Source organism: Coregonus lavaretus (genome assembly GCF_964263955.1).
Source record: "Coregonus lavaretus genome assembly, chromosome: 25".
Lineage (NCBI taxonomy): Eukaryota > Metazoa > Chordata > Actinopteri > Salmoniformes > Salmonidae > Coregonus > Coregonus lavaretus.
The window spans coordinates 13021625-13046708 of NC_140012.1; the positions used below are offsets into that span (position 1 = coordinate 13021625).

The following is a 25084-nucleotide window of genomic DNA, read 5'->3' on the forward strand; positions in this document are numbered from 1 at the left end:
CATGAGAAACAAGATTCTCTGGTCTGATGAAACCAAGATTGAACTATTTGGCCTGAATGCCAAGCGTCACATCTGGAGAAAACCTGGCACCATCCCTACGGTGAAGCATGTTGGTGGCAGCATCATGCTGTGGGGATGTTTTTCAGTGGCAGGGACTAGCCAGGATCGAGGTAAAGATGAACGGAGCAAAGGACAGAGAGATCTTTGATGAAAACCTGCTCCAGAGCGCTCAGGACCTCAGACTAGGGCAAGGTTCACCTTCCAACAGGATAATGACCCTAAGCACACAGCCAAGACAACGCAGGAGTGGCTTTGGGACAAGTCTCTGAATGTCCTTGAATGGCCCAGCCAGATCCCGGACTTGAACCCGATCAAACATCTCTGGAGAGACCTGAAAATAGCTGTGCAGCTACGCTCCCCATCCAGCCTGACAGAGCTTGAGACGATCTGCAGAGAAGAATGGGAGAACCTCCCCAAATACAGGTGTGCCAAGCTTGTAGCGTCATCCCCAAGAAGACTCAAGGCTGTAATAGCTACCAAAGGTGCTTCAACAAAGTACTGAGTAAAGGGTCTGAATACTTATGTAAATGGCCTATTTCAGTTGTCATTATGGGGTATTGGGTGATTCTGGGAAAAAGCGCGCTCTCCTCCAAGGAGTGAATGTCCCGAGACAGAAGAGTCATTTTCCTGTGCGTTTTTGCTGCCAACTTTACTTTATTTTTCTTTTTTCCATCGCAACTTTTTTCCCTCATTCAACTTTTTCACTCCGGACGCTTTATCTGGACATGGTTCGTCAACATCTTCAACAGCCGAAGCTAAGTAGTAACATTAACATGATGTCTTCTAATTGCAGTCGCTGTACTCATAATATACAGGAGAACGATCGCCTTACGGCGAGAATAGCTGTGCTACAAGCCCAGCTTCAGACGCAATCGTTAGGCAAGGGTAATTTCAGTGTAGGAAAGGAAGAAACAGCGTCTGTGCCACCAGTAAGTACAGATAGTAACGTTAGTATAAATCCCCCCGCACAGTCCCCGCAGCCGGACAACTTTCTCATGGCTTCTGGAGGGAAATACTGTCGGAATGCTCAACCGGTGTCGCTCATTCAGCCGACAGAAACTTTCAACCGGTTTTCCCCATTATGTAGCGAGTCGGAGTCTGAGTCTGAGTCTTCTCTTGTCTCTACTCCTCCCGTTACGGGGTCTGAGACGCCGAAGGCTCCCACCATTAGCTCTGACAAATTGAAAACCCTAGTCATTGGCGACTCCATTACCCGCAGTATTAGACTTAAAACGAATCACCCAGCGATCATACACTGTTTACCAGGGGGCAGGGCTACCGACGTTAAGGCTAATCTAAAGATGGTGCTGGCTAAAGCTAAAACTGGCGAGTGTAGAGAGTATAGAGATATTGTTATCCACGTCGGCACCAACGATGTTAGGATGAAACAGTCAGAGGTCACCAAGTGCAACATAGCTTCAGCGTGTAAATCAGCTAGAAAGATGTGTCGGCATCGAGTAATTGTCTCTGGCCCCCTCCCAGTTAGGGGGAGTGACGAGCTCTACAGCAGAGTCTCAGCACTCAATCGCTGGTTGAAAACTGTTTTCTGCCCCTCCCAAAAGATAGAATTTGTAGATAATTGGCCCTCTTTCTGGGACTCACCCACAAACAGGACCAAGCCTGACCTGCTGAGGAGTGACGGACTCCATCCTAGCTGGAGGGGTGCTCTCATCTTATCTACCAACATAGATAGGGCTCTAACTCCTCTAGCCCCACAGTGAAATAGGGTGCAGGCCAGGCAGCAGGCTGTTAGCCAACCTGCCAGCTTAGTGGAGTCTGCCAATAGCATAGTCAGTGTAGTCAGCTCAGCCATACCCATTGAGACTGTGTCTGTGCCTCGACCTAGGTTGGGCAAAACTAAACATGGCGGTGTTCGCCTTAGCAATCTTATTAGGATAAAGACCTCCTCCATTCCTGCCATTATTGAAAGAGATCGTGATACCTCACATCTCAAAATAGGGTTACTTAATGTTAGATCCCTCACTTCAAAGGCAGTCATAGTCAATGAACTAATCACTGATCATAATCTTGATGTGATTGGCCTGACTGAAACATGGCTTAAGCCTGATGAATTTGCTGTGTTAAATGAGGCCTCACCTCCTGGTTACACTAGTGACCATATTCCCCGTGCATCCCGCACAGGCGGAGGTGTTGCTAACATTTACGATAGCAAATTTCAATTTACAAAAAAAAAATGGCGTTTTCGTCTTTTGAGCTTCTAGTCATGAAATCTATGCAGCCTACTCAATCACTTTTTATAGCTACTGTTTACAGGCCTCCTGGGCCATATACAGCGTTCCTCTCTGAGTTTCCTGAATTCCTATCAGACCTTGTAGTCATAGCAGATCATATTCTAATTTTTGGTGATTTTAATATTCACATGGAGAAGTCCACAGACCCACTCCAAAAGTCTTTCGGAGCCATCATCGACTCAGTGGGTTTTGTCCAACATGTCTCTGGACCTACTCACTGCCACAGTCATACTCTGGACCTAGTTTTGTCCCATGGAATAAATGTTGTAGATCTTAATGTTTTTCCACAAAATCCTGGACTATCGGACCACCATTTTATTACGTTTGCAATCGCAACAAATAATCTGCTCAGACCCCAACCAAGGAGCATCAAAAGTCGTGCTATAAATTCTCAGACAACACAAAAATTCCTTGATGCCCTTCCAGACTCCTTCTGCCTACCCAAGGACGTCAGAGGACAAAAATCAGTTAACCACTTAACTGAGGAACTCAATTTAACCTTGCGCAATACCCTAGATGCAGTTGCACCCCTAAAAACGAAAAACATTTGTCATAAGAAACTAGCTCCCTGGTATACAGAAAATACCCGAGCTTTGAAGCAAGCTTCCAGGAAATTGGAATGGAAATGGCGCCACACCAAACTGGAAGTTTTCCGACTAGCTTGGAAAGACAGTACCGTGCAGTACCGAAGAGCCCTCACTGCTGCTCGATCATCCTACTTTTCCAACTTAATCGAGGAAAATAAGAACAATCCAAAATTTATTTTTGATACTGTTGCAAAGCTAACTAAAAAGCAGCATTCCCCAAGAGAGGATGGCTTTCACTTCAGCAGTAATAAATTCATGAACTTCTTTGAGGAAAAGATCATGACCATTAGAAAGCAAATTACGGACTCCTCTTTGAATCTGCGTATTCCTCCAGGGCTTAGCTGTCCTGGATCTGCACAGCTCTGCGAGGGCCTGGGATCGGGAGAGACACTTAAGTGTTTTAGTACTATATCTCTTGACACAATGATGAAAATAATCATGGCCTCTAAACCTTCAAGCTGCATACTGGATCCTATTCCTACTAAACTGCTGAAGGAGCTGCTTCCTGTGCTTGGCCCTCCTATGTTGAACATAATAAACAGCTCTCTATCCACCGGATGTGTACCAAACTCACTAAAAGTGGCAGTGATAAAGCCTCTCTTGAAAAAGCCAAACCTTGACCCGGAAAATATTAAAAACTATCGGCCTATATCGAATCTTCCATTCCTCTCAAAATTTTTAGAAAAAGCTGTTGCGCAGCAACTCACTGCCTTTCTGAAGACAAACAATGTATACGAAATGCTTCAGTCTGGTTTTAGACCCCATCATAGCACTGAGACTGCACTTGTGAAGGTGGTAAATGACCTTTTAATGGCGTCAGACCGAGGCTCTGCATCTGTCCTCGTGCTACTAGACCTTAGTGCTGCCTTTGACACCATCGATCACCACATTCTTTTGTAGAGACTGGAAAACCAAATTGGTCTACACGGACAAGTTCTGGCCTGGTTTAGATCTTACCTGTCGGAAAGATATCAGTTTGTCTCTGTGAATGGTCTGTCCTCCGACAAATCAACTGTACATTTCGGTGTTCCTCAAGGTTCCGTTTTAGGACCACTATTGTTTTCACTATATATTTTACCTCTTGGGGATGTTATTCGAAAACATAATGTTAACTTTCACTGCTATGCGGATGACACACAGCTGTACATTTCAATGAAACATGGTGAAGCCCCAAAATTGCCCTCGCTAGAAGCCTGTGTTTCAGACATAAGGAAGTGGATGGCTGAAAACTTTCTACTTTTAAACTCGGACAAAACAGAGATGCTTGTTCTAGGTCCCAAGAAACAAAGAGATCTTCTGTTAAATCTGACAATTCATCTTGATGGTTGTAAAGTCGTCTCAAATAAAACTGTGAAGGACCTCGGCGTTACTCTTGACCCTGATCTCTCTTTTGACGAACATATCAAGACTGTTTCAAGGACAGCTTTTTTCCATCTACGTAACATTGCAAAAATCAGAAATTTTCTGTCCAAAAATGATGCAGAAAAATTAATCCATGCATTTGTTACTTCTAGGTTAGACTACTGCAATGCTCTACTTTCCGGCTACCCGGATAAAGCACTAAATAAACTTCAGTTAGTGCTAAATACGGCTGCTAGAATCCTGACTAGAACCAAGAAATTTGATCATATTACTCCAGTGCTAGCTTCCCTACACTGGCTTCCTGTTAAGGCAAGGGCTGATTTCAAGGTTTTACTGTTAACCTATAAAGCGTTACATGGGCTTGCTCCTACCTATCTTTCCGAGTTGGTCCTGCCGTACATACCAATACGTACGCTACGGTCACAAGACGCAGGCCTCCTAATTGTCCCTAGAATTTCTAAGCAAACAGCGGGAGGCAGGGCTTTCTCCTATAGATCTCCATTTTTATGGAACAGTCTGCCTACCCATGTGAGAGACGCAGACTCGGTCTCAACCTTTAAGTCTTTACTGAAGACTTATCTCTTCAGTAGGTCATATGATTGAGTGTAGTCTGGCCCAGGAGTGTGAAGGTGAACGGAAAGGCTCTGGAGCAACGAACAGCCCTTGCTGTCTCTGCCAGGCCGGTTCCCCTCTCTCCACTGGGGTTCTCTGCCTCTAACCCTGTTACAGGGGCTGAGTCACTGGCTTGCTGGTGCTCTTTCATGCCGTCCCTAGGAGGGGTGCGTCACTTGAGTGGGTTGAGTTACTGACGTGATCTTCCTGTCTGGGTTGGCGCCCCCCCTTGGTTTGTGCTGTGGTGGAGACCTCTGTGGGCTATACTCGGCCTTGTCTCAGGATTGTAAGTTGGTGGTTGAGGATATCCCTCTAGTGGTGCGGGGGCTGTGCTTTGGCAGAGTGGGTGGGGTTATATCCTTCCTGTTTGGCCCTGTCCGGGGGTTTCTTCGGATGGGGCCACAGTGTCTCCGGACCGCTCCTGTCTCAGCCTCCAGTATTTATGCTGCAGTAGTTTATGTGTCGGGGGGCTGGGGTTAGTTGGTTATACCTGGAGTACTTCTCCTGTCTTATCCAGTGTCCTGTGTGAATTTAAGTATGCTCTCTCTAATTCTCTCGTTCTCTCTTTCTCTCTGAGAACCTGAGCCCTAGGACCATACGTCAGGACTACCGGGCATGCTGACACCTTGCTGTCCCCAGTCCGCCTGGCCTTGCTGCTATTCCAGTTTCAACTGTTCTGCCTGCGGTTACGAAACCCCTACCTGTCCCAGACCTGCTGTTTTCAACTCTTAATGATCGGCTATGAAAAGCCAACTGAGAGACCTGAGCCCTAGGACCATACGTCGGGACTACCGGCCGTGGTGACTCCTTGCTGTCCCCAGTCCGCCTGGCCTTGCTGCTATTCCAGTTTCAACTGTTCTGCCTGCGGTTATGGAACCCCTACCTGTCCCAGACCTGCTGTTTTCAACTCTTAATGATCGGCTATGAAAAGCCAACTGAGATTTATTCCTGATTATTATTTGACCATGCTTGTCACTTATGAACATTTTTGAACATCTTGGCATGGTTCTGTTATAACCTCCACCCGGCACAGGTTTTGGCCTTTCTAGGGAGTTTTTCCTAGCCACCGTGCTTCTACACCTGCATTACTAGCTGTTTGGGGTTTTAGGCTGGGTTTCTGTACAGCACTTCGAGATATTAGCTGATGTACGAAGGGCTATATAAAATAAAATTGATTGATATTGTATGTAGATTGATGAGGGGAAAAAAACATTGAATCAATTTTAGAATAGGGCTGTAACGTAACAAAATGTGGAAAAAGTCAAGGGGTCTGAATACTTTCCAAATGCACTGTATTTGTGATCGTTGTTGAGTGGTGCCTGCAGCGTACCATCGCAAATATGTGATTGGAACAGTAGCACCAGAACATATGATGCAACAAACGAGTCTAAACAGCATTGTTGTCTGAAAAGCATCTGATGGGAAATAAAGGTCTTCACAACTTCATTCCTCAATTTCACCTTTTTATTGTAAAAGATAAATGCGAACTTCATCATCCAAGCATCACACGGAACACATCCACAGCTAAACTCCGGTCTAAATAACAGGTTACGCTGACAAAAAACTAAACATAAGTTAGCGACCTAACAGATAAACTTGATTACAATGTACCACATCTCTGGTGAGCACAAGGGAGAAATGTAAAATTGTTTAGAAAAGAGATGTGTGTCAGTTAAGCTAACAGCAGCTAAATTCTTAATGATGTAGCCATATTTGTTTATGTTTGACAAACGAAAATTCCCTAATACTAGAATGCCTTTCGCTAAAGATACAAATAAACAAAGTCAAAGATGGCTGCTCCCTTTGCCCGAAAAATATGAACTTAGTTTGGCCACTTTTCAGTGTATTTCAAATCTTTGATGTACTTGTTACAGTGTATACAAGAACCGGAGCACATGAGTTGACAAGTCGTTTACAGTTTTTGACAAATCACAAAGCAAGATCATCACCCCAAATACAAGCCTACTGCCTAGCCTAACCGTAGCGGGAAAGCTAAACAGACCATGTGCTAAACACTGAGTACAACCAAAGATTTCAAGAATAAAGGCTGGTTTATACTACGTCTATCGACGTCTGTATACAGTTGTGGCAGTGACATCTTGAACATTCTATTGTCGTCCGACATAAAACTTTTTGTTGTCATTATGAAAAAGTATAAACACAAAAACGACAGAATGCTTGACATCAGCAGCCTGGTGGTCCAAAATAGCATAACTGGTGTATTTTAACACCAATAAACCCATCCGTTTAAGAAAGAATTTAGTATATGTCAATCTAGCAAACCAGGCAACTAAAAGCAGCTTTCTAAACATTGTTTTGGTTAGTTTCTAGCGTGTTAGCTAGCTAACGTTAAGTTAGCTGGCTAGCCAGTTCAAATAATGACTATATCATATAGCTGACATATTACAGGAAAATAAACTCAACAAGTTTATTATTTACAAGTTAATGGCGAGCTAATTATAGAAAATAGCTTACGTTTGTGAGTGTGACGAAATATAAGCAGGGCATTCGACCAGAGGATTTTAAAATGTGGACACTGTCTCGTTGGCCTAACGTTATATCCTAATTTGACTTTGGTGCAGGTCATGTTGTTCTTCACATTATCGTCTCTGATAAACACACACTATATCAAATAAAATCAAAGTTTATTTGTCACATGCACAGGATACAGAAGGTGTAAACGGTACAGTGAAATGGTTACTTGTATAGTGGAGCCTTTTGTTTAGACATGTAGCTAGCTAGCTAAACAATTAACCATAATCCCAACTCATAACATTACTTCCCTGCATGAATCTACAGGTAGCTAAAGCTAACCAACTAACATTAGGCTATAAATGGCAATGCAAATGGCTCTGAGATATGAATAATATTACTAAACAGGTCATACACGTAACGTTAGCTTGCTTGCAGCCAGCTAATGTTAGCTAGCTAGCTAACAGTACGCTTTAACTTGCAATGAAAACAACTTTCTGACAATTTGAAATGCATAGTATCTGAAAATGTAGCTAGCTAGACTCTCTTACCCATATACATGGATGAACGCTACTCCCGCTCTGTCACGGATGCGATGGTTGCCCTTAGTTTGAAGATGTAATCCGGAGACAGGTGTTTTATACAACAGCCTTCTGTGTTCTCTTTTTGACTCCCTCTGCATTTGCAATAAAACGCCTGAATTTTATCCATCTCCTTAGCTATCATACTCTGCTTCCACCAGGCATTCCACTGATTTCAAAACTTGGTCCTCCAGAAAGTGGAGAGCCTTAGTAATACTTGTGCAGTTCTTCGTGATATCTTTCAAAAAAGCCGCTTTAGAAAGGATTACCTACACATAATAAGCAGCTCATGTTATAGACAGAAAACATTTTATGTTCAAATGCCTCTCCTGTGAAGTAGTGACGTGCGACATACAACTAGTTCCCTGAAACGAGTCACAATTTTCCGCAACATTGAAATGGGCTACTTCTTTGTGAATTAGTGGCGAGGTGGAACACACCTCAATTCAAACTGTTTTTAGAAAATAAAACTTGTTCGAAAATAATTGTAAATACAAGTACAAGTTGAAACATAGCATATAGATAATTAGCAGACAGCGTGCCCTGGTTTGAGAGCAGCACGGGTTAACTGTCCTGTTGATTAACAATCACATTTTGGAACAGTGAGTGCATTCTGACATCACGCGCATAAAAAAACTCACGCTGGGGCGACCGTTAGAGATATTTTAAATTCACACGTGAAAATATTAAAATAACTGTTCTGTTCCGGAACGGTATAGATCACTTTCGTACCCGGTTCTGATTCTGTTACTGGAATATTTTAGTTATTTTCCGGTTTTGGGTTCTGTTTCCTGAACCCGTTCCAACCCCTGATAGAAATTGATTTATAGTTGAACAATATCTTGGGGAACGTGCCTTACTCGTCACCTAAACACCACAGTGGCTTGTTGATGCCCTTGGTTTGATTTCACTCCTCCTCTCTCTCTGACCCCCCCCCCCCCCCCCCCCCTTAGAAGCGGATCTTGGATGGAAGTCTGGGCTTTGCTGCTGGGGTAAGAAAATATGCTTTTGAACCAGTCACACACTCAAAAATGCCAAATACAATCCTCCAGTCCTGCCATACTCTAGTACGGCAGGACGAGAGCTGTCTCTCTCTCTCTCTCTCTCTCTCTCTCTCTCTCTCTCTCTCTCTCTCTCTCTCTCACTCACTCACTCACTCACTCACTCACTCACTCACTCACTCACTCACTCACTCACTCACTCACTCACTCACTCACTCACACACACAAAATATGCCTATACAATCTTCCAGTCTGGCAGGATGAGAGCTGTTTCTCTTACACACACACACACCTGTCCACCCACCTTTTCCCAACCCAGGATTCCTCTGCTATCTAAGACATGAATACAGGTATGACAGATGTGACAGTCTTTTCAGTTGTTGTTGTGGACTCATTTCTGTGTTGCCCGAACAGATTTCTTAAAGATCTCAAAGGCAAAGGGTGGGTAAGACTTTTCCAAAGTATTGCCTACTGCCTCATAAGAAGAAGTGTTAATTTCTGGGAAAGTTTGTCAGAAGCATTGCTGCCTACCTGAAAGTTATTATATAATTCTGGATTTTAATATTGCATCTGAGTAGGGCTGTACATCCCATTGTCTCCTAGAATGAAAAAATAGGAATAGATGAGTAAGGTATTATTAGTCACCTCAATAATAGAAGACTCACCTTAGTATACGGCTGTCCCCGACTAAAGTAAGGTACAGTTCGGAGAATGTCCCTTTATAGTGTTTTAATCAAATATACTATATGCACTGAGATTGTCTGATGCTTTAAGCGAACTGTTTGATGAAATAATTAAGACACACAAATGACTAGAGAGAATCCGACCGCAATTGATTTGATTGTGCCAGGCCTGACTTGCTGCGTAAAAAAAAGACCGCAAGTGACTGTGACTAGCAACCGTTGTCTCTCTCTCCTCCCTGCTGCAGCAACAACCACAGAACATCAACAGTGTGTATCGCGCTGTCCGTGTTGTTGAATCTGCAACATAATTTCAGCCATTTCTGACTGAAAAGTTATGTTTAGGAAAAACATTCCCTATTCCCTCAACCCTTGCTCTCTTTATGTGAGACATGACCAATAGGGCCTGACCTATAGGATATCATAATCACATCAATAAATTGGTAATAACAAACTCTGAACACCGTAACATGTGACAGCGAAATGGATGCAGAGGACATGACAAATAAACTCAAAACGGGGTGTTTACTGGTTGCTCAGGAGGTAAAGGGAAAGTCAGATGTGTGGAATAAATTTGACTAGTTGTGGCAAATACTGGAGATGAAGAAAAAGAAAATAAGGAACAAGCACTGCGTAAATATTATGTGTGCCAAACAGGTGCTGGGGTCCAGCAAAATTAAGGCAGTTATACATTTTAAAAACATTACAATACATTCATAACAGATTTCACAACATATTAAGTGTGTGCCATCCGTTTTCTACTCTACTGCCACATATCTATAACACAAAATCCATGTGTACATGTGTGTATAGTGCGTATGTTATCGTGTGTTTGTATGCATGTGTCTATGTTTGTGTTGCTTCACAGTCCCCGCTGTTCCATAAGGTGAATTTGTATCTGTTTTTTAAATCTAATTTTACTGCTGGCATGAGCTACTTGATGTGGAAAAGTGTTCCGTGTAGTCATGGCCGTATGTACAGTGAGGGAAAAAAGTATTTGATCCCCTGCTGATTTTGTACGTTTGCCCACTGACAAAGAAATGATCAGTCTATAATTTTAATGGTAGGTTTATTTGAACAGTGAGAGACTGAATAACAACAAAAAAATCCAGAAAAACGCATGTCAAAAATGTTATCAATTGATTTTCATTTTAATGAGGGAAATAAGTATTTGACCCCTCTGCAAAACATGACTTAGTACTTGGTGGCAAAACCCTTGTTGGCAATCACAGAGGTCAGACGTTTCTTGTAGTTGGCCACCAGGTTTGCACACATCTCAGGAGGGATTTTGTCCCACTCCTCTTTGCAGATCTTCTCCAAGTCATTAAGGTTTCGAGGCTGACGTTTGGCAACTCGAACCTTCAGGTACCTCCACAGATTTTCTATGGGATTAAGGTCTGGAGACTGGCTAGGACACTCCAGGACCTTAATGTGCTTCTTCTTGAGCCACTCCTTTGTTGCCTTGGCTGTGTGTTTTGGGTCATTGTCATGCTGGAATATCCATCCACGACCCATTTTCAATGCCCTGGCTGAGGGAAGGAGGTTCTCACCCAAGATTTGACGGTACATGGCTCCGTCCATCGTCCATTTGATGCTGTGAAATTGTCCTGTCCCCTTAGCAGAAAACCCCCCCCCAAAGCATAATGTTTCCACCTCCATGTTTGACGGTGGGGATGGTGTTCTTGGGGTCATAGGCAGCATTCCTCCTCCTCCAAACACGGCGAGTTGAGTTGATGCCAAAGAGCTCCATTTTGGTCTCATCTGACCACAACACTTTCACCCAGTTCTCCTCTGAATCATTCAGATGTTCATTGGCAAACTTCAGATGGGCATGTATATGTGCTTTCTTGAGCAGGGGGACCTTGCGGGCGCTGCAGGATTTCAGTCCTTCACAGCGTAGTGTGTTACCAATTGTTTTCTTGGTGACTATGGTCCCAGCTGCCTTGAGATCATTGACAAGATCCTCCCGTGTGGTTCTGGGCTGATTCCTCACCGCTCTCATGATCATTGCAACTCCACGAGGTGAGATCTTGCATGGAGCCCCAGGCCGATGGAGATTGACAGTTCTTTTGTGTTTCTTCCATTTGCGAATAATCGCACCAACTGTTGTCACCTTCTCACCAAGCTGCTTGGCGATGGTCTTGTAGCCCATTCCAGCATTGTGTAGGTCTACAATCTTGTCCCTGACATCCTTGGAGAGCTCTTTGGTCTTGGCCATGGTGGAGAGTTTGGAATCTGATTGATTGATTGCTTCTGTAGACAGGTGTCTTTTATACAGGTAACAAGCTGAGATTAGGAGCACTCCCTTTAAGAGTGTGCTCCTAATCTCAGCTCGTTACCAGTATAAAAGACACCTGGGAGCCAGAAATCTTTCTGATTGAGAGGGGGTCAAATACTTATTTCCCTCATTAAAATGCAAATTAATTTATATCATTTTTTACATGTGTTTTTCTGGATTTTGTTGTTGTTATTCTGTCTCTCACTGTTCAAATAAACCTACCATTAAAATTATTGACTGATCATTTCTTTGTCAGTGGGAAAACGTACAAAATCAGCAGGGGATCAAATACTTTTTTCCCTCACTGTAGTACTGTGTGCCTCCCATAGTCTGTTCTTGACTTGGGGACTGTAAAGAGAACTCTGGTGGCATGTCTTGTGGGGTATGCAAGGGTGTCCGAGCTGTGTGCCAGTAGTTTAAACAGACAGCTCGGTGCATTCAACATGTCAATACCTCTCACAAATAAAAGTAGTGATGAAGTCAATCTCTCCTCCACTTTGAGCCAGGAGAGATTGACATGCATATTGTTAATGTTAGCTCTCTGTGTCCACCCAAGGGCCAGCCGTGCTGCCCTGTTCTGAGCCAATTGCAGTTTTCCTAAGTCCCTCTTTGTGGCACCTGACCACACGACTGAACAGTAGTCCAGGTGCGACAAAACTAAGGCCTGTAGGACCTGCCTTGTTGATAGTGCTGTTAAGAATGCAGAGCAGCACTTTATTATAGACAGACTTCTCCCCATCCTAGCTACTGTTGTATCAATATGTTTTGACCATGACAGTTTACAATACAGGGTTACTCCAAGCTATTTAGTCTCCACAACTTGCTCAATTTCCACATTATTCATTACAAGTTTTAGTTGAGGTTTAGGGTTTAGTAAATGATTTGTCCCAAATACAATGCTTTTAGTCTATTTAGGACTAACTTATTCCTTGCCACCCATTCTGAAACTAACTGCAGCTCTTTGTTAAGTGTTGCTGTCATTTCAGTCACTGTGGTAGCTGACGTGTATAGTGTTGAGTCATCCACATACATAGACACACTGACTTTACTCAAAGCCAGTCGTATATTGTTAGTAAAGATTGAAAAAAGTAAGGGGCCTAGACAGCTGCCCTGGGGAATTCCTGATTCTACCTGGATTTTGTTGGAGAGGCTTCCATTAAAGAACACCCTCTGTGTTCTGTTTGACAGGTAACTCTAAATGGACAATATAGCAGGGGGTGTAAAGCCATAACACATACGTTTTTCCAGCAACAGACGATGATCGATAATGTCAAAAGTTGCACTGGTCTAACAAAACAGCCCCCACAATCTTTTTATCATCAATTTCTCTCAGCCAATCATCAGTCATTTGTGTAAGTGCTGTGCTTGTTGAATGTTCTTCCCTATAAGCGTGCTGATAGTCTGTGGTTAATTTGTTTACTGTAAAATAGCATTTTATCTGGTCAAACACAATGTTTTCCAAAAGTTTACTAATGGTTTGTAACAGGCTTATTGGTTGGCTATTTGAGCCAGTTAAGGGGGCTTTACTATTCTTAGGTAGGGGAAAAACTTTTGCTTCCCTCCAGGCCTGAGGGCACACACTTTCTAGTAGGCTTAAATTGAAGAATGGCAAATAGGAGTGGCAATATCGACCTCTATTATCCTAAGTAATTTTCCATCCAATTTGTTAGACCCTGGTGGGTTGTCATTATTGATCAACAATAATACTTTTTTCACCTCTTCCACACTTACCTTACGGAATTCAAAATTATAATGCTTGTCTTTCATAATTTATTCAGATATACTTGGATGTGTAGTATCAGCGTTTGTTACTGGCTTGTCATGCCTAAATTTGCTATACTTGCCAATGAAAAAATCATTAAAGTAGTTGGCAATTTCAATGGGTTTTGGGATGAATGAGCCATCTGATTCACTGAAGGATTGAGCGGAGTTTGCCTTTTTGCCCAAAATGTCATTTTAAGGTGCTCCAAAGCTTTTTACAATCATTCTTTATGTCATTTTTCTTTGTTTCATAGTGTAGTTTCTTTTTCTTTTTATTAGGTTCAGTCACATGATTTCTCAATTTGCAGTACGTTTGCCAATCGGTTGTACAGCCAGACCTATTTTCCATCTCAACCATACCATTTTTCAATTCCTCATCAATCCACGGGGATTTAACAATTTTTACAGTCAGCTGTTAGATTACATTATCATTTATCTGACCGTTTGGAACAATGTAAACAACGCTAAATAAATTATAAACGTACCAGTGAGTCTGTTGTAACGTGCTTTTAAATTTTTTTGTAAAGCCTTTATTACAGCAAAGACTAAAAACAGTCGCATTCATTTGTGAATGCAATTTTCGAAATGGAACGGTTTAAGCCTATTTTTTGTTTACACTAATTATTCAATTGTCGCATTGTTATTTTATTTGAAAACTAAAATGTTTGATTGCATTACAAATCATTGACTGACTCGTATGCTGTGTGATGACATGAACAAATAAATGATTGATTGATACAGTAGCCTATATAAGTATAGAAATATAGTCCTAAGTACAGTGGGGAAAAAAGTATTTAGTCAGCCACCAATTGTGCAAGTTCTCCCACTTAAAAAGATGAGAGAGGCCTGTAATTTTCATCATAGGTACCAGAAAATACATTGTAGGGTTTTTAATGAATTTATTTGCAAATTATGGTGGAAAATAAGTATTTGGTCAATAACAAAAGTTTCTCAATACTTTGTTATATACCCTTGGTTGGCAATGACACAGGTCAAACGTTTTCTGTAAGTCTTCACAAGGTTTTCACACTGTTGCTGGTATTTTGGCCCATTCCTCCATGCAGATCTCCTCTAGAGCAGTGATGTTTTGGGGCTGTCGCTGGGAAACACAGACTTTCAACTCCCTCCAAAGATTTTCTATGGGGTTGAGATCTGGAGACTGGCTAGGCCACTCCAGGACCTTGAAATGCTTCTTACGAAGCCACTCCTTTGTTGCCCGGGCGGTGTGTTTGGGATCATTGTCATGCTGAAAGACCCAGCCACGTTTCATCTTCAATGCCCTTGCTGATGGAAGGAGGTTTTCACTAAAAATCTCACGATACATGGCCCCATTCATTCTTTCCTTTACACGGATCAGTCGTCCTGGTCCCTTTGCAGAAAAACAGCCCCAAAGCATGATGTTTCCACCCCCATGCTTCACAGTAGGTATGGTGTTCTTTGGATGCAACTCAGCATTCTTTGTCCTCCAAACACGACGAGTTGAGTTTTTACCAAAAAGTTATTATTTTCATCTGACCATATGACATTCTCCCAATCCTCTTCTGGATCATCCAAATGCACTCTAGCAAACTTCAGACGGGCCTGGACATGTACTGGCTTAAGCAGGGGGACACGTCTGGCACTGCAGGATTTGAGTCCCTGGCGGCGTAGTGTGTTACTGATGGTAGGCTTTGTTACTTTGGTCCCAGCTCTCTGCAGGTCATTCACTAGGTCCCCCCGTGTGGTTCTGGGATTTTTGCTCACCGTTCTTGTGATCATTTTGACCCCACAGGGTGAGATCTTGCGTGGAGCCCCAGATCGAGGGAGATTATCAGTGGTCTTGTATGTCTTCCATTTCCTAATAATTGCTCCCACAGTTGATTTCTTCAAACCAAGCTGCTTACCTATTTCAGATTCAGTCTTCCCAGCCTGGTGCAGGTCTACAATTTTGTTTCTGGTGTCCTTTGACAGCTCTTTGGTCTTGGCCATAGTGGAGTTTGGAGTGTGACTGTTTGAGGTTGTGGACAGGTGTCTTTTATACTGATAACAAGTTCAAACAGGTGCCATTAATACAGGTAACGAGTGGAGGACAGAGGAGCCTCTTAAAGAAGAAGTTACAGGTCTGTGAGAGCCAGAAATCTTGCTTGTTTGTAGGTGACCAAATACTTATTTTCCACCATAATTTGCAAATAAATTCATTAAAAATCCTACAATGTGATTTTCTGGAAAAAAAATCTCAATTTGTCTGTCATAGTTGACGTGTACCTACGATGAAAATTACAGGCCTCTCTCATCTTTTTAAGTGGGAGAACTTGCACAATTGGTGGCTGACTAAATACTTTTTTTCCACACTGTAAGTTACGATGTGAAGACTAAACAGGATGCGCTTTCTGAAATTGTTTATCCAACATGTGGTTGCTTGAGGCTTGGTGCTTAGGAATCAGTAGGCTATTAAACAAACACTCAAAAAGGCAACAGAAGCAGGATCTGTCTTATTTCTGTAGATATACACTACCAGTCAAAAGTGTTAGAACACCTACTCATTCAAGGGTTTTTATTTATTTTTACTATTTTCTACATTGTAGAATAATAGTGAAGACATCAAAACTATGAAATAACACATATGGAATCATGTAGTAACCAAAAAAGTGTTAAACAAATCAAAATATATTTTATAATTGAGATTCTTCAAATAGCCACCCTTTGCATTGATGACAGCTTTGCACACTCCTGGCATTCTCTCAACCAGCTTCATGAGGTAGTCACCTGGAATGCATTTCAATTAACAGGTGTGCCTTGTTAAAAGTTTATTTGTGGAATTTCTTTCCTTCTTAATACGTTTTCAAGAACTTTAAAAGTTTATTCAAGTGCAGTCACAAAAACCATCAAGCGTTATGATGAAACTGGCTCTCATGAGGACCGCCACAGGAATGGAAGACCCAGAGTTACCTCTGCTGCAGAGGATAAAGTTCATTAGAGTTACCAGCCTCAGAAATTGCAGGCCAAATAAATGCTTCACCGAGTTCAAGTAACAGACACATCTCAATGTCAACTGTTCAGAGGAGACTGTGTGAATCAGGCCTTCATGGTCGCATTGCTGCAAAGAAATCACTATTAAAGGACACCAATAAGAAGAAGATACTTGCTTGGGCCAAGAAACAAGAGCAATGGACATTAGACCGGTTGAAATGTGTCCTTTGGTCTGGAGTCAAAATTTGAGATTTTTGGTTCCAACCGCCGTGGCTTTGTGAGACGCGGTGTGGGTGACCGTATGATCTCTGCGTGTGTATTTCCCACAGTAAAGCATGGAGGAGGAGGTGTTATGGTGTGGCGGTGCTTTGCTGGTGACACTGTCTGTGATTAATTTAGAACTCAAGGCACACTTAACTAGCATGGCTACCACAGCATTCTGCAGTGATACACCATCCCATCTGGTTTGGGCTTAGTGGGACTATTAGTTGGTTTTCAGCAGGACAATGACCCAACACACCTCCAGGCTGTGTAAGGGCTATTTTACCAAGAACAAGAGTGATGGAGTGCTGCATCAGATGACCTGGCCTCCAGAATCCCCCGACCTCAACCCAATTGAGATGGTTTGGGATGAGTCGGACCGCAGAGTGAAGGAAAAGCAGCCAACAAGTGCTCAGCATATGTGGGAACTCCTTCAAGACTCTTGGGAAAAACATTCCATGTGAAGCTTGTTGAGAGAATGCCAAGAGTGTGCAAAGCTGTCATCAAGGCAAAGGATGTCTATTTGAAGAATCTCAAATATAAAATATACTTTGATTTGTTTAACACTTTTTTGGTTACTACATGATTCCATATGTGTTATTTCATAGTTTTGATGTCTTCACTATTGTTCTACAATGTAGAAAATAGTAAATATAATGAAAAACCCTTGAATGAGTAGGTGTGTCCAAACTTTTGACTGGTACTCTATATATACGGAACAGAAATATAAATGCAACATGCAACAATTTCAATGATTTTACAGAGTTACAGTTCATATAAGGAAATCAGTCAATTGAAATAAATTAATTAGGCTCTAATCAATGGATTTCACATGAATGGGCAGGGGCTCAGCTATGGGTGGGTGTGGGAGGGCATAGGCCCACCCACTGGGGAGCCAGTCCCAGCCAATCAGAATGAGTATTTCCCCACAAATGGGCTTTATTACAGACAGAATTTCTCCTCAGTATCATCAGCTGTCCGGGTGGCTGGTCTCAGACGATCCCTCAGGTGAAGAATCCGGATGTGGAGGTCCTGTGCTGGCGTGGTAACACGTGGTCTGCGGTTTTGAGGCCGTTTGGATGTACTGCCAAATTCTCTAGAACGACGTTGGAGGCGGCTTATGGTAGAGAAATGAACAGTCAATTCTCTGGCAACAGCTCTGGTGGACATTCCTGCAGTCAGTATGCCAATAGCACTCTCCCTCAAAACTGTGGCATTGTGTTTTGTGAGATAACTACACATTTTTGAGTGGCCTTTTATTGTCCCCAGCACAAGGTGCACCTGTGTAATGATCATGCTGTTTAATCAGCTTCTTGATATGCCACACCTGTCAGTTGGATGAATTATCTTGGCAAAGGAGAAGTGCTCACTAACAGGGATGTAAACAAATTTCTGCACAATGAGACCAACACTTTACATGTTGCGTTTATATTTTTGTTCAGTATATATACTTTTTTTCAAATTGATACTTGGAGTCAAAGTATTGATATAATATCATCCAAAATAATATTGCGATATGTAACTATATCGATACTTTTTTCCGCCCGTCACTGCTGCCAAAGCCTCAGTGCGGTGGTCCTCTGTGTACTTAGCAAGAGCATGAGAGAGAGAGGGTGTTGGCACTGTGAGAGATGAATGTTGTAATTAGCTACAGGTAACGAGCTTGCCAAGTTGCTTATTGATTCAGGTGTCATGCATGGAATGCCCTTCTCAGGAGAAATAGTGCTTCTGAGGCTTCTGCATCAGACCCAGGTAGGGAGCATTCCTGTGTAGAAGAAACGTATTGTAATAACAATAACAAATTGAGATAGAAAAGAGTGAACCAGAGTGAAGGAAGAACTGAGGTTGATAATAATTTCTTTCTTCACACAATGTTGAAATTGAATAACTGAAAATCTGACTGGATACAATAGCTGATAATACAATCCTTCATCGGGTGCAAATTGGAATTTGAAACGAAGGAATTTCTTTACAGTTATTTGTAGTGGCTTTACATAATTGGATTCTTGTATGAAAGAGATTCTTACAATGCGAACCCTTGACTTTTTCCACATTTTGTTACGTTACAGCCTTATTCTAAAATGGATTGAAATATTTTTTCCCCTCATCAATCTACGCACAATACCCCATTATGACAAAGCAAAAACAGTTTTTTAGTCAATAGATGCAAATGTATTACAAATAAAAAAACATAAATACCTTATTTACGTAAGTATTCAGACCCTTTGCTATGAGACTCGAAATTTAGCTCAGGTGCGTCGTGTTTCCATTGATCATCCTTGAAATGTTTCTACAACTTGATTGGAGTCCACCTGTGGTAAATAAAATTGATTGGACATGATTTAAAAAGGCACACACCTGTCTATATAAGTTCCCACAGTTGACAGTGCATATCAGAGCAAAAACCAAGCCATGAGGTCAAAGGAATTGTCAGTAGAGCTCCGAGACAGGATTGTGTCATTGCACAGATCTGGGAAAGGGTACCAAAAAAAAAAAAAAACTTTGGGGCAGCATTGAAGGTCCCCAAAAACACAGTGGCCTCCATCATTCTTAAATGGAAGACGTTTTTGGAACCACCAACACTCATCTTATAGCTGGCCGCCCGGCCAAACTGAGCAATCGGAGGAGAAGGGCTTTGGTCAGGGAGGTGACCAAGAACCCGATGGTCCCTCTGATAGAGCTCCAGAGTTCGTCTGTGGAGATGGTTGAACCTTCCAGAAGGACAACCGTCTCTGCATCACTCCACCAATCAGGTCTTTATGGTAGAGTGGCCAGAAGTCACTCCTCAGTAAAAGGCACATGACAGCCCGCTTGGAGTTTGCCAAAAGGCACCTAAAGGACTCAGACCATGAAAAACAAGATTCTCTGGTCTGATGAAACCAAGATTAAACTCTTTGGCCTGAATGCCAAGCGTCTCGTCTGGAGGAAACCTGGCACAATCCCTACGGTGAAGCATGGTGGTGGCAGCATCATGCTGTGGGGATGTTTTTCAGCGGCAGGGACTGGGCGACTTGTCAGGATTGAGGGAAAAATGAACGGAGCAAAGAGAGATCCTTGATGAAAACCTGCTCCAGAGTGCTCAGGACCTCAGACTGGGGCGAAGGTTCACCTTCCAACAGGACAACAACCCTAAGCACACATCCAAGACAATGCAGGAGTGGCTTCGGGACAAGTCTCTGAATGTCCTTGAGTGGCCCAGCCAGAGCCCAGACTTGAACCCGATCGAACAGCTATTGACAGACCTGAAAAAAGCTGTGCAGTGACGCTCCCAATCCAACCTGACAGAGCTTGAGAGGATCTGCAGAGAAGAATGGGAGAAACTCCCCAAATACAGGTATGCCAAGCTTGTAGCATCATACCCAAGAAGGCTCAAGGCTGTAATCGCTGCCAAAGGTGCTTCAACAATGTACTGAGTAAAGGGTCTGAATACTTACAGTACCAGTCAAAAGTAGGTGTTCTAAAACTTTTGACCGGTTGTGTGTATGTGTGTGTATATATATATATATTTGTGAGTATGTGTGTGTATATGTGTGTGTGTGTGTATATATATATATATATATATATATATATATATATATATATATATATATATATATATATATATATATATATATATATATATATATAAATATATATAAATAATGCACTCAGTCAGGGAACAGACATTGTATTGGGAAATGTGGTTATTATATTCTGATGAGAACAGGATATGTTCATCTTCTCCAAACCTTGAAATTATTATTTTTTATATGAAATGAAACAACAGCAAGGTTAATCAAGTGTCGTGTCTAATGGGTTCCAACTTCCATTAGTTATTTGTCTCTGTGCTTAGTTTGCATAGCCTGCCACAGTCGTCAAACAACTATCAGAATGATGGAACTTTGTGCTAAAAACTATTTAATTACGTTCATCTAGAGTTGCTCTAGGCGAAAATGAACACAACATAGAGGTGCTAATCAATCTAGCAAGCTGATTTTCAATTTGTGTTGTGTTTATTCAAATACACGGATTGGTTGTTTAGCAACAACATGACACATGCGCAATTATGGGGCAAAAAAGATGGGGTTGGCTTACATTGTTGACAACATGTAAACAGTATTTAATCTCCAATGTTTTTTGAAAACTTTTCTCCCCAATTCCGTGATATCCAATTGCGATCCAATTACGATCTTGTCTCATCGCTGCAACTCCCCAACGCATCGGGAGAGGCAAAGGTCGAGTCATGTGTCCTCTGAAACATGACCTGCCAAGCCGCGCTGCTTCTTAACACCCGCTTGCTTAACCCGGAAGCCAGCTGCACCAATGTGTCGGAGGAAACACTGTTCAACTGACGACCGATTTCAGCTTGCAGGCACCCGGCCTGCCACAAGGAGTCACTATAGCACGATGAGCCCAGTAAAGCTCCCCCGGCCAAACCCTCCCCTAACCTGGACGACGCTGGGCCAATTGTGTGCCGCCCTATGGGACTCCTGATCACGGCTGGTTGTGACACAGCCTGGGATCAAACCCCAGGCTGTAGTGACGCCGCAACACTCCGATACAGTGCCTTAGACCGCTGCGCCATTCGGGAGTCGTTTACTGAGAACATACATAAAATAATAATAATAATAAATACATTTGCCCAATGAGCACTTGTTGTCTCTCATACATTTCTACAGTTGTTGGTTAGGTAGCTAGCACATTCTTTGCCATATTAGCATAGACTTGAAATCAGTCAAAACACTTTAAAACAAGTGCCTAGTCACTTTACCTCTACCTATGTGTACATAGCTACATGTACATTTACATTTACATTACATTTACGTCATTTAGCAGACGCTCTTATCCAGAGCGACTTACAAATTGGTGCATTCACCTTACATAGCTACATCAATTAACTCGTACCCCTGCACATCGACTCAATACTAGAACTCCCTTTATATAGCCATGTTGTTTTTACTCATTGTTGTTATTCACTGTGTATTTATTCCTCGTATCACTATTTCTATTGTTATTATAATTTTATTATAAACCTTTTTACACGTACCAACAAACGGGTGCGATCATTAAACAGTGATCCCTGCAGCGTACACTCAAACCGGTGTGATTAGAATGCTTATTTAGAACGGCCAGTTTCGACTGATGCAACAGTCAGCGTTTGAGCTGGCCACACTGTTTTTTCACAGAAACATTTTGCACAAACACAGTCCTTACAAAGTTATGTCGTGAATATCACCAGTTTATTTTTGGATCCAATATTCAGACATTCACAGCAGTAAAAACAAAATCATCCAAACAGGGAAATGTAGGCTACATTACTCCTAGCGCTAACTGAGGAAAGATTGACATACACAAACGGTCATATTTAGCTAACTCTCATCTGACAGAAACCACAATATGAATTAGCTAATAGCAATTACTATTTACAATTCATCACATCACGGGTGAGCTCACTATTGATTGAAATAATTTAGTAAAATACTTTCTAAAAACCAAAAGTAATTCGACAATACGTAGTTTGTGTGCGCCACCATGTTTGTTTTTTCGCGCCAACCACAGATAAGAAGACAAGATGAGTTTGGTCTGTTTGCAGTATGCATGTTGAAGGAGGTGTGTCGTCTACGATCATTCACTTCCAGAAGTTTACTTGAAAAATTAGTGAACCCTTCCTACACCTCATTATAACATCTTTGGTCAGACAGATGTTTACGTGACACCCAGAATGCATTGTATAATGTCAACAAACATGGCGCCACACATAGCTGGCCAATAGCTTAGCATTAGCTCATCATAAGCAATACAACCTTCAAAAAAGTATTTTACACACATCATAGGTATCCATTACAATCTATGCAATAATCGGAATGAATTATTTGTCACCAGTACTTGAAAACATGTGAATAAAATGTAAATACATTATGCTCCATACATACATACTCTATGCTACAGTAGAAACAACATGATATACAGAAACTAAGGCACTTTCTTTGAAAGGAACACACACATGTCCAAAGTTATTATTTGTAAGGAAAACAACAAAGGCAATGCGAGCGCCAGCCAGAAAATGTGCCAGCTCATGCAAGACTGCGCAAATGTCTGCATACTTGATCTGCGGAAACACTGGGGAGGTGCTTGGGCTCTCCTCTGGTGGAAGAGAGAAGAAGGTTGTCCGGCTCAGTAAAGCCTCAAACATAAATTGTCCGCAACAGTGAAACGGGCTACTTCTATCTGAATTAATGAGGAGGCAGACAAACACCTCAATTCAAATTATTGTTAGAAAATAAAATGTGTTAGAAAATAATTTGAAATTGACAAATTGAAACACAGCCTATAGATAATTAGCAGGCAGCGAGTGTTAACTGTCCTGTTGTGTAACAGTCACATTTTGGAACAGAGTGCATTCTGACATAACGTGCATAAAACAACTCACGCTGGGGCGACCGTTAGAGATATTTGGAACCCACATGTGAAAAGGTTAACTCTGCATTGTTGGAAAAGGACCCGTAATTAAACATTTCACAGTTAGTCTACACCTGTTTATGAAAAAGTGACAAATACATTTGATTTGATTAGGTATCAAGAACAATATACAGAAGAACTAGCTGAAAAGAGCCGCCTACGATTCCCCACATGGTAGCTTTTTGTCCATCAAGAATCACAACAAAACTCAGCCTTCGGCCAACGCGCATTGTTTTTGTGACGTTGTCAGCTAACCCGTTCGTAGGGTAAAAACAGGTCTTCTGACTTCTGTGGTATTTGTCAACTTAATGCAGAGAATTTAGGCCTAGCCCAGACAGACTCTCTGAAATTAGGGTAAGCGTACCTATTAAGCCCACGTACCCATTCAGCCCACTTCCATATTTGGATTGAAATAAAAAATGTTCTGCTATTTAATATTTCAACCAATTCATTTCGTTGTTATATCCATACATTTTTATTCTAATCCAATCAGATGTTTTATTATTAAGTTATATACAGTTATTTGTAAGTTCCCAGTAGTGGACAACTTCAAAGCTACAAAAAAACTCAGAAAAACACATTTTTCAGATATTTTATGTACCTTCTCAGATAAGTGATCATACTTTATGTAAAATTAAGAGATGAATGTGCTGATATACATCGAGGGAAAAAAGTATTTGACCCCCTGCTGATTTTGTACGTTTTCCACCTGACAAAGCCATGATCAGTCTATAATTTCAATGGTAGGTTTATTTGAATAGTGAGAGACAGAATAACAACAAAAAAATCCAGAAAAACGCATGTCAAAAATGTTATTAATTAATTTGCATTTTAATGAGGGAAATAAGTATTTGACCCCTCTGCAAAACATGACTTAGTACTTGGTGGCAAAACCCTTGTTGGCAGTCACAGAGGTCAGACGTTTCTTGTAGTTGGCCACCAGGTTTGCACACATCTCAGGAGGGATTTTGTTCCACTCCTCTTTGCAGATCTTCTCCAAGTCATTAAGATTTCGAGGCTGACGTTTGGCAACTCAAACCTTCAGCTCCCTCCACAGATTTTCTATGGGATTAAGGTCTGGAGACTGGCTAGGCCACTCCAGGACCTTAATGTGCTTCTTCTTGAGCCACTCCTTTGTTGCCTTGGCCGTGTGTTTTGGGTCATTGTCATGCTGGAATATCCATCCACGACCCATTTTCAATGCCCTGGCTGAGGGAAGGAGGTTCTCACCCAAGATTTGACGGTACATGGCTCCGTCCATCGTCCCTTTGATGCTGTGAAATTGTCCTGTCCCCTTAGCAGAAACCCCCCCCCCCAAAGCATAATGTTTCCACCTCCATGTTTGACGGTGGGGATGGTGTTCTTGGGGTCATAGGCAGCATTCCTCCTCCTCCAAACACGGCGAGTTGAGTTGATGCCAAAGAGCTCCATTTTGGTCTCATCTGACCACAACACTTTCACCCAGTTCTCCTCTGAATCATTCAGATGTTCATTGGCAAACTTCAGACTGGCCTGTATATGTGGTTTTTTGAGCAGGGGGACCTTACGGGCGCTGCAGGATTTCAGTCCTTCACGGCGTAGTGTGTTACCAATTGTTTTCTTGGTGACTATGGTCCCAGCTGCCTTGAGATCATTGACAAGATCCTCCCGTGTAGTTCTGGGCTGATTCCTCACCGTTCTCATGATCATTGCAACTCCACGAGGTGAGATCTTGCATGGAGCCCCAGGCCGAGGGAGATTAACAGTTATTTTGTGTTTCTTCCATTTGTGAATAATCGCACCAACTGTTG

At 42.0% G+C, this 25084-nt stretch overlaps 1 protein-coding gene across 1 annotated transcript in view; it reads left to right on the forward strand.

The window, feature by feature from the left end:
* Positions 1–25084, forward strand: part of LOC311100531 (zinc transporter ZIP11-like) — a gene marked incomplete at its 5' end in the record, with an annotated part of 179726 nt that overhangs the window by 6998 nt on the left and 147644 nt on the right. The window contains one exon of the mRNA XM_084141445.1: positions 8880–8918. Within this exon, the coding sequence (XP_083997571.1) occupies positions 8880–8918 (39 nt within the window). The remainder of the gene's footprint in view (positions 1–8879; positions 8919–25084) is intronic.